This window comes from Strix uralensis, chromosome 15 (genome assembly GCF_047716275.1).
Source record: "Strix uralensis isolate ZFMK-TIS-50842 chromosome 15, bStrUra1, whole genome shotgun sequence".
NCBI classification, from domain to species: Eukaryota; Metazoa; Chordata; class Aves; order Strigiformes; family Strigidae; genus Strix; species Strix uralensis.
In genome coordinates this window covers 15,580,387-15,592,936 of record NC_133986.1, presented here as the reverse complement: position 1 = coordinate 15,592,936, position 12,550 = coordinate 15,580,387, and the positions used below count along the sequence as shown (strand labels likewise).

At 36.1% G+C, this 12,550-nt stretch overlaps 1 protein-coding gene across 10 annotated transcripts in view; it reads left to right on the top strand.

The window, feature by feature from the left end:
* The window catches only part of SOX6 (SRY-box transcription factor 6), a 375,192-nt gene that overhangs the window by 155,062 nt on the left and 207,580 nt on the right, over window positions 1–12,550 (top strand). For 9 of the 10 annotated variants that reach the window (XM_074885126.1, XM_074885127.1, XM_074885121.1 and 6 more), the window contains one exon: window positions 1,461–1,671. In XM_074885126.1, coding sequence (XP_074741227.1) covers window positions 1,461–1,671 — 211 coding nt within the window. Of the gene's footprint in view, window positions 1–1,460; window positions 1,672–12,550 lie in introns of those variants that run through there. The other variant, XM_074885128.1, reaches the window with a different exon arrangement.

The following is a 12,550-nucleotide window of genomic DNA, read 5'->3' as shown; positions in this document are numbered from 1 at the left end:
GTTGCTCTTTCTGTTACATTGCACAGCTACTTCTTAATCCATGTGTGATGTTGTTGCCGATGGCTAATGTTTTCTAGTCCATCTTTCTTCAGACCTTGTTTTACCTGGGACATTTCCCAACACAAGTTTCTTCAGTACTCTGTAGAGGGTATTTTCAGTTCATAGAGTAGTAGGAATATTATTGTTTGTGGGGAACACTATACATTGGGAGAATGATTTTTGATAGAACTATTAATTAATCTCTTAATTCTTAAAAATATTGCTACTATTATTATTACTCTTTAATTTTAAAGAAAATCTGTTTTATGGCATCGAATATACACACTGATGTTTCTAGGCATACCATAAACAAAAAGCCTTGATTTTTTTTTTACCTGCAATTTTTAGCACTCCTAGCCTGGTATTAATAAAAATTAGAATAAAATAATAATTTTGGAAAGGGAAGTGTGTGAAAAATTCCCATGGTTGAGTTTTTGAAGGCAAATTGAAGAATCTGTGCTCTTTTTAGCTGAAAGAGTGAAAAGAGAGATGTAGAAAATTTTGCATCTATGGTTGGGAGGATGAGGAGTCTGAGCCAGAGAAGTTCATGAAGGGCTTGACTGTTAGGTGATGTCATAAAACTGAGGAGAATTCACATTACTCATTGCTTTTTGATGCCTTTTTTTTTTTTAATTTTAACTTATTGCTTGGGTACTATGCATTATCTATTGTCAAGGGAGATGAACCCTTTTTATTTCTCTTTCTGTGTTTTTGACTGTAGAACACCTTTCTGATACATGTAGTCTCAATACCTGTGTATCAGCATACATGACTTGTTCTGCCATAAACTCATTTCCTTGCTCATTTTTGTCTATGTTAGCCTGGAAAGTAACATCTCTTTTTGTATATTAGAAGCATTATAACCTTCATTCTTTAAGAAAAAGCTTTAAAGAGCAGTGAATGAGCATGGGTAGACACATACCATAAGCTTTGTTTAACTGTGAAGTAGATGCCTTGCTCCTCAGTCATTATCGGCCTAACTCTTTTCTGGTTTTAAAGTTAGGCTGTTTTCCATAAGCTGAGGATCTATCCAGGAATAATTTGTCCTTGCCTGAATTTTCTTAGTGCTGTGTGTATTGCCCTTACTTAAGGAACTAAAGAAAATTGTAAAAGCTTAACACATTCATTGAAAAAAGTGTTGAAGTGCCTTGTTTCTGACAAGGAAAATCCTTGAGGAGGAGTATCTCAGGCATGAAGTATGATTGTCAGAAGCATGGGGAGGACTGGCCTTAAGGAAAAAAGAGCCCCCAGCAAACATTGAAACTGAGAAATTCAAATCATAATGCTCATTTTAGCATGGAGGATACATGTAGGCTTGTTAGTATTACAGACCAATAAATAGTGCTTTCAACTTTTACCTCTGAGATTCTTTTGACATAAGAGAATAGCCTATGTTTTCACATTGTATTGTTTCTTTGCAGGAGTCAGAGAGTAATAAGTTATGTTCCCTATATTCCTTCCGAAATACCTCTACCTCACCAAACAAGCCCGACGAAGGAGGTCGTGACCGCAGTGAGCTAATGACCAGTGTTAATTTTGGAACGCCAGAACGCCGCAAAGGAAGCCTTGCAGATGTGGTGGACACGCTGAAGCAGAAGAAACTAGAAGAAATGACCAGGACTGAGCAAGAGGGTATGTGTTGGATAAGACTGATACAGTTTCCCCACCCCCAAACCCTACAATTTTTATGGCATAAAGAATGTGCTGGGTATCAAGAGCCAGAGAATTGCATAATTGGCAAAGGCTAGGATAAAGTTATTCACAGGTTACCATGGCAATGAGATCCATTAGGGATTTTAGACAAATATGCCAGTTTTTTTAAACTTTCTAAATTGTGTTGGTAGTCTGTGAGTCAAAGCAAGAATGTCAGTTTAGGTGAAAACTCAACTCTTGCTTGAAAGGTTATGATGAATTCTTAACTGGTTGTAAAGTTGTGAGGGATATTCTTCAGTGGTATTTGTTCTTTTTCTTTTAAAAGATAAATGTTTATTTTAAACAATAAGAATGAATAAAACATGAGCTGGTTTGTTTTGCCTTAGAAATTCTTATCTTTGATGACCTTAATGACCCAGCATCTGTGGCTAGGAGAATGGGAAACAGTTTTAAGTGTAAAGAGTACCTAGTTCTGACCTATATATTTAGAACTGTGGCTGAAGACATAATTTTTTTTATAGTCTGCTCAGATATTGTTACAAGAGTTAAAAGAGAGAGACAAAAATGAGGACAAATCTTTGAGCTCTAAGGCAGTTTATGTATTCAGTCCTTATTCAGATATTTTCACTGACTTTGCTAAGATTTTGGCCTTGATAGGAACTAAACAGAACTGGAGAATGAGTTTATCAGTATATGTGTGCACATGGTCAGGGTCCACTCTCCCCCTGTCAAGGAGAATGAAGTCTTGGTTGCTTCTGCAACAGTATCTTCTAGCCTGTGATTTTTCCACCTCAATTTCATGGTATGGTCACAGTGCACTTCAAACTGCACTTCAGGATCCCTTGGCTCCATGTAGCAATGTAGATTTCAATTAAAATTGATGCTGATACAATAATATGTTTAAATATGGGATAAATCATGTAGGGATGGAAGTAGGCTTTCAAATTTCTTGGCATAATTGTTAAATGCCAGCACATAGATAAATGTGTTCTATAGGTGTCCTTTCTGAAGCTGGTGAAACATCTCTAAAGAGAGAATGTCCCAGATTCTTTACTACCATCTGTCTGTTTTCAGCTGTAAAGATCACTCTTTTAAAAATTGCTTTCTTAGATTTGGTGGTTAGACTAGGAAAACTATTTTAAATGTTACTTTGGCAAAGTTGTTTTTTACAGTCAGTAACAGTCGTTCGACACTCCATGCTAATCAAAGGTCTTGGCTCATACTTTGCTGCGGGAGTATACAAGTTGCTGTTTGTAGTGCCACCACAGCTAAGACTTTTCCAGGAGTATTCTGAATGGTGTGCTAATAAAAATGTGCATCAAAAAGTTTAAACATAGTATCTTACTGTAAGGCTTCAAGCATTTCATAGCTTATTTTTGTATGAATTCTCAAGAATTTTCTGCACTTCCTCTGTATTGATATACACTAGTTGATTTAAGAGAGGTATGTGCACAGCACAGAGATCCCTATCACTGAGTCTGAGCCTTCTATGCTGTATGTTCTCACCAGCTGTGCAATAAAGGTCATTTCTGATCTATAAAATAATCTTACCTTTTATGGACCACATTATACTGGAAAACTATTCTTAAGTCTGCCTGTAAGTTCAAAGGTAATTGGCTGTATCTTCATGTTAAGTTCTTTTCAATTCATCCAGGATTTTCTGCAGAAAAAAAGGTCACTTCCATTTTATGGAAAATAAGTAATGAACATCTCACTGTTATCATATAAACTAACACCGAAAAATCATTAATAGAAAGATTGGAAATTTTTCAGAATGTTACAATTAGGAAGTTCAATGGCTTTAAACTTCTGTGTAGACTAGACATACCAAAATTCTTCTGACAGATTTGAATACCTATTTCAGTAGTCAGAAGTTTCTCTGAATTAAAAAGTAAACTCTCCATACTTGTTTGATTGGAATAAAATAACATTTTAAAAATGGTTACTATTTTAAGCCTCTGATCTTTGTTTTGACTGTGGGTGCTGCAACTGACTCAGTGCAGAGTCAGCTGGAGAAATGAGGTCTGAGATTATGAAAGTGTTTTGCCATATTATAGTCTCTTTTAAGCAACCTGATTAATAGCCTAATCACACATGTACCATACATGATGCTCTTTAACATCTATCCTTTAAAGTAGGTTTCCATGGTATTCTTTTCTTAAAATGGTATGCGGCCATTGCTGTTGAGAAGTGTAATAAGTCCTGATCTGTCACAAAATTGCTTATCCGAATTGAAAAACACCTGCTGGTTTTTTGAGCAAATAGGTAGCATAATATAATTGCTTTAATGAATGTAATGGGGAAAAGATGTGTATTTCTACTCTATACTACTATGTAAAATCTGTGGGGCTTGAAGTCTTGCATCACTCCTTTGAATAAATTAATAGTGCATGTTAGCATCTCTTATAAGGAGGAGCTCCATGACCGTGGATGCAGCTGTGGGAATTGGGCTAAGATACAGTCATATGTCAAGTTAACTGTGGAGTTAGAAGTGGAATAAAGAACTCAAGAATTCCAGTCATCTGCTTGAACCCCCACGCGAGTACAGCAGCAAGTCTCTTTTAGTGTTATTATAGTAGCTTTCTGGTCCATCTATAGGATCTGAATTTGAGTAATATGAGTTGCTGGTGTCAAATACTTAAATATTTTGTGTTAGGTGTCTGTTATGCTTGTATACACTGCTTGTGGTCTCTGTTCTATCTCATAACATTGGAAAAGAATTATATACTGAAAGACTTTATCATGTCTAAATAGATATATTTAATCAGAGTCCTTTGGCTTCTGAAAATAAGTTGTCTAATGAGAATTTCATCTGAGCAGCTGTGACTGAGGAGGTCAACAGGCATTGCCTAAGAGAATATGGCCCAGCTGGTTAAATCTGGTTGTTGTAGTGATTTAAATGGTCAAGTGCTGCTTGTAATCCAGGACCGTCTGTTTGTAAAGGAAAGAGTGAGTGCTTCAGCATAATGTACAGCTGTTTTAATCTCTCTTTAATAATAGTGCTTCAGCCAGTGTCATGTCTTGTGTATAATACTGGGAACATGAGCACCTCATACAGGACTGAATATACCGTAGGTATGTTTTTAGCATTATTTGTAGTTTGAACAAAGATTACCAACATCACAAGATAAGCAACATTTTTTGAGTTAGTGGTCCAGTATTTGCATACTTTGTACATTAAGGCATTCCTGTGTCTTAACTTGCAATGACTTGGAAATGAGAAAATTGATGAGAAAATTGTAACTGGGAAAAAAAAAAAAAAAAAGAATGCTACAAATATTTAGAGTTAGTTTGAGTATGTAAAGACACTGCTGACATGTGTTCTCATAAGACAGAAGAGGTCAGAAATGAACAGGTGTTTAATTTAATCAACAACACTAGACTCTAGGGCTTCTTGGATAACTACAGTATATTCATCTTAGTTTTTCTATGAGTAGAAGGATTGTTTTACTGGCTTTTTCTCTGGAAGTATCCTCCAGTACGATCAAGTATTAAATCTCTTTCCAGCTAAAATGAAGAGTTTATGTTAGATAGTATGGTCAGACTGCTTCCTTCCCTTTCTATCCCCCTTCAGTAAAAGACCTTTCTTTCAGAATATTGCTTATGTTACTTTAGTGAGACAGATTTACATTGCCTGGGCTGCCTGAATTCTAGGCTCAGAATTGGCTTCCAGACAACTATCCTACTGTACTTCATCATAAGCCTCTACGACCAATAATTAGTAGTACACATCTTGTCTGTAGCTAGGAGAGCAGATTTCCCCCTTTCAGATCTGGAATGCTAGGTTGGCAGGTCAGCTGGCACTTCTGAGCTGGAAACTGGGCATGTCATTTCTCCTAAGTGCTAAGCCCTCATTACTCAGGGCCTGGATTCCTAATTCACTTTTGACCTTGATTCTGAGCGATGTATACAGTATCGTTTTTCAACCAAGCTCAGTTCACAATTCTAACACAAGCTTTTTATAAACTGCTTCCCATTCTTGTTTCCTCCTTGAAGACCATAGTTGAACATTCAGAGATCAAAGATTTTTATGTATGCATGTTGGAATAATGAACATCTATATAAAGAGTGGTATATTCATAAATTTCCATCTATTCTCTGTCATGTGCACCTGTTCGTACTCTCTCTCTGTGAGTGGATATATGTAACTCACAGTGCTATATAATACGTCTAAAGATATCCAAATTAAAAATTAAGGTTTCACATGTATTATTCATTTTATATGCAATAGGGAAAATCACACTATGCTACTCGGTAGTGGTGGTTTTTCTGATTTTGTGTTTTGTTATTTTTTTTGCTCCAGCTCCATTAGTTAATAATAATTTTATATTGACTTAGAATAGATTAACGCTTCCCATATCAAATTTTCTGTCATGCCAGTATGGACAGTATACTCAAGTATTGTACACACAAATATGTACGTATTTCCTGTTGACTTCACTGGGAAGTAAACAAACTTAAACTTTCACATTCTGTGTTTTATAACTAGACACTGGTAAACCATTTAGGTTGTAATTTTATGCAGGCTTTTTTGGTTTTGGGGTTTAAATATGTGCTATATTGTATGAAATGAATGGAGAGTTTCAGTTTTGTATTCTTTGTTTTAACCCTGCCACAGCTGAGAACAGAGTTCAGGCATATACGCTTGTTTTCCGGTACAGTTTTAAACACAACCTTTGAGGACATTGCAAAAAATTGTCAGGAGTTCTCTTTTGTGAATCAGGTCTTGAAGTGAGCTACTGACCAGCTGTGGACAGTGAATATTTATTAACGCTTTTCAGTAGTTTTACTGAGATTTAATTCAAGTTATCTGTCTTGTGGTGTGCTCTATATCCAGACTTTCCCCTGATGAAGGCATGATCCCTGGTTGTCCTAATGCACCTGCCATTTACAGACCTCTGTTCTTTATTCTTTAGTTTTCTTGATGGCTACAGATATTTTGTTCTGTTTCAGGGCTTTAAAAATGTTACTGGGTTTTGGTATTAGGATTACCCAAACTAATTGTTGAAGATGACTGTTCTATTTTTTGTGATACCTCTGGAATTCTTAAATGGCAGCTGGCATTCCTCTCAGCTAGAAACCTAGAAACAAGCCCTTTGGATGTGAAAAAACCCACCTTCTTCAAAATCCTTTCATCATCTTTGAAAGACCTTGTGACATCTGCTAGGTACTACCCTCATCATGTTTCCCTTTTCTTCTTCTTAAAAATAGTTTTTGGTAAGAAAATTCAGAATCAGTTACTTTTTAGTTAATTTAATACCTATCTTTTACTTGCTTTTTGTTAGAAGGTGTTTATGGTAGCATCTAGGCTGAGGAATTTTTCTGCTAAGCTCCAAACATGCTTCCAAAATAAAAACACAAGAGCCCAATAAATAGATTACTCAGGTCAGGTTAGAGGAGAGATACGAGGTACATTTTCCTAAACGGCTGTTTTCTTGAATTACTTATCTCTTTACCATATAATTAAATGCAACCCACTCTCTTTTTTTTTTTTTTCATCTAATGATCTTGGTAAAATCACATTAGTCACTCCTTTTTCTTGCAGTTTATCTTGCTGCTTTAGAAAAATATATTCTTCTATTTAGAGAAGTTTTATTGATCATAAAACTTCTAAGAATTCATTTGTTGATGTGTACAGTGAATTCCTATGTCTTAATGTGTTAAATTAAAGTAATTTAGGACTTTTCAGGAACATTATCACAAAGAAAGTGGTTTCTAGGGTTATTTTCCTGGTAACTAAAAGAAGATGCTGTCTAGTTTCTATCTGATGTACTTGATTTTTCTATTAAAAATCCATTCTTGTTTGAAGCAGAAATAACTTTAATGAACTTTTCAAAATGACATTTAGAAGTCAACATATGTTTAGGTAAATTTTTTTTTTTGTTTTCTTTTTTTTACAAAGGCAGACCCAGCCTATGTAACACTATTGGATCTGGTCATTAATATTTTGTCTCGTCTTTTTATTTATCCTTCCAGGTATATGAGAATTTATGCATTTTTCATTATTTGCTGACTTATATCCTTTAAGTCTTTCAGAGTACTGTTTTGTGATTAAATGCTATCTCACAAATTTTTTAAGAAACTGGCACATTATCATCTTTCCACCTTATCTTTGCATTTATTGTCTGTCTGTCTACACTACAATCTTGCCCAGTGTTGTAGCATTTAAGCATCTAGTCATTACTCACAGGTTCTGTGTGGATTGCACTATAGTAATTCTTCAGCATTTTTCGGTATGTCTCATGCTACATTTGAAAGTTTCCCTTCAGTTTTCTTTGTTCTGAAATTTGTTCATGGCACAGAAATGGGAAACAGTATATGCTTTTGCATAGGTATCATGCAGAATGAGATCTATATGAATAAGTAATCTTTTTTGCTAAAAAGTTTTCATGTCCCTTCAGTTCTTAGCTCTAATTCAGGATTATCAACAAGAATGTGGCGAGTGTGATGGTAGCAATTTTTTTATATTTATGCTGGAAGTTGAACGGAAATAGCCACATGAGGACCTGTCAGGTGAAAATACGCCTTGATTACTATCAGGCAGTTACCTAGTTGTAGGTTCTACAGCGTTTTATGGAGCTTCTACTTTTCTGGAGGTTCAGTTTCCCAATGTAGGTTGTTTTCTTGTTGAAGCTTTGTATGTCTGCACCCCTACAAAATTGTTGCTTTTGCTAATAAACAGAGTTGATCATAGCTCGAATCCTGATGTGGGGAGAGTCTGAAATTCAGGTCTAAATTCTGAAGATTGGGACATCCATTCTAGTTATGATAACTCTTTAAACTGTTTTTGGGTAGATGTTTACTTTCACCATTTTGAGATGCTCATGTTACATTGAGGAAATGTCTTTATTCATCCCTGAATATTTGAGATGAGTAAAATCCTTTTCATTAGAACAAATAGGCTTTGAGCCTTTCCTCATTGTCTCTGAACTTGAGCTGTAGACAGGGACAGATTAGACTGAAACTGTCCAAAATCTTCTCAACGCCAGCATCTTCTGACTATTCCAACCGTTCCTCCTCAGTGACTGTGTTTTCCAATGTCTTGCTTTCAGGGGTCATCTCATCTTTTTCTTTAATGCCACTGTACCTCTCAATTCTGACATTGTCCACTGCTGGATACAATTTAATTTAATTTTTATTGTATGATAAATTGTCTCCATGCTTCCATTTTATATGATTTTCTGCACTATGCTCCTCTACATTTTTATCTGCTTTTTAGACATGGTAAAAGATCTGCTATCTTTACACTATTAGTATGTTATTAGTATTATGAAATCATTATTAAAAAAACATATTTAAAAAGCCAGCTTTTTCCTTAGGGCAGTAAAATAGGCAAGTTCCAAATGAATGGCTACAACTGACGTTGGGCTCTGTGGCAAAGAATGTGAGTAAATAGCTGCAAAAATATGGAGAGTTGCTTCAGTTGCATGATCTTGGCAGTAGAAAAATAAATTCAAACTTCATTGGTTTCTGATGTACTGTGACACAAATGTTATGATCGGATCATGCTTTAAAATGGGAATTGAAACATGTTTTGTAGTCATCAGGTTAATAGTAGGGACTAGACTGCAATACTTCCCTTCCTAAAATTGCTAATGTAAATATAAAAATATGAGGGAAAGATAAGGCTTGAATATGGCTGATCTTGTGTGCCATTGTATTTTCCAAGTTCTGTAGGGTGAATGACCCCAGATTTCTCTGATGATGAACTTTAGTTTTAGTTGGTCTTATTTGCTTTGCCATTCCTGCTGTTTTGCAACAGGGCCTAAAAGTGCTTTAAGTGCTTGTGACTGGGGTAATGAATGAAAATATCTCTCCAGCACTGAGAGTATTGCATTAGACTGAATAGTCACCTTACTTGTAAAAGCACTATTAGAGAGGGGCAGCTGTAAGTAAGGATAACGATTTGTGTCCAGTGCTTATTTACTGAAAATTGTAAATGTATTATTTATTGAGAGCTCTCCAGACAGTGCTTGTCAGAATAAAAATGTCAACTCTAAGCAAAATGTTATAATACATAATAAAAATGCTAGGTACGCACTTTAGAGATACAGCTAATTAGATCTGCTTTTCTTAAAGAAATGACAGTAAAAATGCTCAGCAGCATATACATTTTAAATGCTGATATATTCCTTATTTTTCTATACAGTATTTGGTTTAGATACCTTATCGTTACTTAAAAATAATTTTGACAACTTTATTTGGTTGCCACAAGAGAGACAGAGCATTCACTGCCTGACTGCATGAGGCAGCTACATGCTCGGGCTGTCTTGTTCATCTAACAGAGAGAGCAGCTACTCTCACCTCCGTGTTTTAGTCTGAAACTCCAAGATGCCACTTCTTTCATGAGGGAAACCTGCCTCCAGTGGAAACAACAAACAATTATTAAGATTAGTCTTCAGCCGTGCTAATTAACCCCAAACAAATATTATATTAAGGAGACGAAATGCATTCAACATCAGTGTTACTTTTCTGTATTATCAAATGCAAGTAAGAAATAGGAAAAAAAAGTAGTTCATTTTTTTCCATTTAAAATACTACTTTGTTTAAGTATTTTTTAGACATTTTTATTTTCCCAGAAATTTGTAATGGAAAGAATTTGAGCTTAAAAAATTTGGAAATCTTCTAGAGTGTTTTATAATGTGAAGAAGGAAATTGGATTTTGAGTTTATCCTTTTTACAGAGGACTGCTCAGTTCAGCATCATAAAATTTAGGTTGTCATCATTAAAAGCAGCTTTCTTCTTCCAAGTATATTACCCAATACATGAAAGAGCCTTACTGCATTTATTTCATGACAATCTATCCATGTTCTCTTGCACTCAGGTTGGTGTCAGGTTCTCAGAGCTGGAGAATCACAGAGTGGCTGAGGTGGGAAGGCACCACTTACCATTGTCTGGTCCAACCCCCAAGCTCAGAGTAGGATTGCCTAGAACAGGTTGCTCAAGGCATTGTCCCATCAGTTTTTGAGTGTCTCCAAGGATGGAAACTTCACAACTTCTTCAGTGTTTGGTCATCCTTACAAGAAGAAAGGTTTTTCTTATGTTTCAAGGGAATTTCCTCTGTTTCCATTTACTGTTAGTGGGGACCACTGAGAAGAGTGGGGGTCTGTCTTCTTTACTCCCGCCATCAGATATTTATATATTATTCCCGGGAGCCTGCCCTTTTCCAGGCTAAATACTCACGGCTCACTCAGCCCCACTTCATATGAGAGATGCTCCAATCTGTTGGTTGTCCTGTGGCCCATTGCTGGACTCTCTCCAGTATGCCCATCTTTCTTGTACTGGGGAGCCCAGAACTGGACACAACACCCCAGGTGTGGTCTCAACTAAGGCCTCTAGTTCTGCGCTGCAGGACTGATCTGGTACCTTTAAAGCCAACAAGGGCTTTATCATGAATTTCAACAGTAGTATGTTCAAGCCCTGTCTGCGTCCTATTCATCTGTATAATTCGAGTTTTAGCCCTGTGTGTGTGCTGTCACTTCCCAGTGCATAGATGATGGGTGCAAAGTGAAAACCAGGAACAAAACGAAATTCAGTGTTTCTGTGCTTCATAAATGTATTCTGCATTGTGATGAATCCTTCTAATTCCCATTTGTAGCCAGGCTTCTTCCTTATTTACCCATTGGCACAGTGATCTCCAAAATGAAGCAAGAGTTAATAGGTGTTAATGTGTCAAAATCCTCCCTCTTCTGTATTACTTTAATAACATAAAGAGGTGGTGGTGTTTCTGTAGAGTTCAGATTGTGATATTCATGAAAAAAAAGAGTGCAATAGCCCTTGTTAAATATAGTCGTGAGGGCAAGTACTGTGTAATCATCTGCGGATAGCTCCTGTTAGCATTGCTCTGTCCTGACTAGCAGCACCCATTCTGCTGCAGTCTTGGGTCGGTCTTTAACAGGGGCTGCCAATTCATAAAGCTGTGCCAAAATGTCTTGTTCTACAGCCTAGCATTTTGGAATGTATCTAATAGCTGTTTTCTTTTATTAATCATAATATATTTTTAGTTTTACTTACATAGGTGCCCAGAGTTCCTGGGCACAGTGCCCTATGCATGAATGCCTGTTTATTTTCATCTTCCTTTTTAACTGTTTTACTTAATGCTTTACATAACCGTTTGCCATATTTTGACATGAAGCTATAATGCACTGCTGCCTGCTCACATTTCTTAAAGAACTTGATGTGACATCACCTTCTACGGTGAATCATGATCTTCACTGAACCTAAAAAAAAACCATCTTGAATACTCTTCTGTCTTTTATTTGTTTGAAAATGTTGAAGCAAGCAGGCTCTTTCACCCATCTGGAGGAACTCTGAACACTACAGTCTAGAGAGTCTGCAGTGGTACCAAAAACATTGAGAGCTCTGTACTGAATTTCTTGTTAGTCTAACACCACCTTAAGACTGAATTCTGTTTGCATTTATAGCTATCCTGTATGTGTTAACAGATATGCATGAGGACAGGATTCGGCTCTTTCTACTCTATCTGCAAATTTACCTGCATTTTCAATATTTAAAACAGCTCTGGTTCTCAGCAGTCCTTATCATATCTTAAATATGTAACAAGCAGATTACTTTTAAATATTTACAGTGAAACAAAAACTAACACATCGGGCAGAGGTTTGTTAAAATGTCAGAAGAACTTGCCGTAGTGAAAAATAAATATTGAACCAAGTTTATTCCTGAGGTGACTCTATTAATTTCAATGGAATTACCACAGGAGTAGTTCTGGAAAAAAAAATCTGTCGAGATTTTGTATCATAATTTTAACATTTTTTTTACAGAACTTTGAATAGCCCAGAAGTAATTTTATAGATCTGGCATGCATATGCATCACTAAGTAAAATAAGCTTCCTTTGCT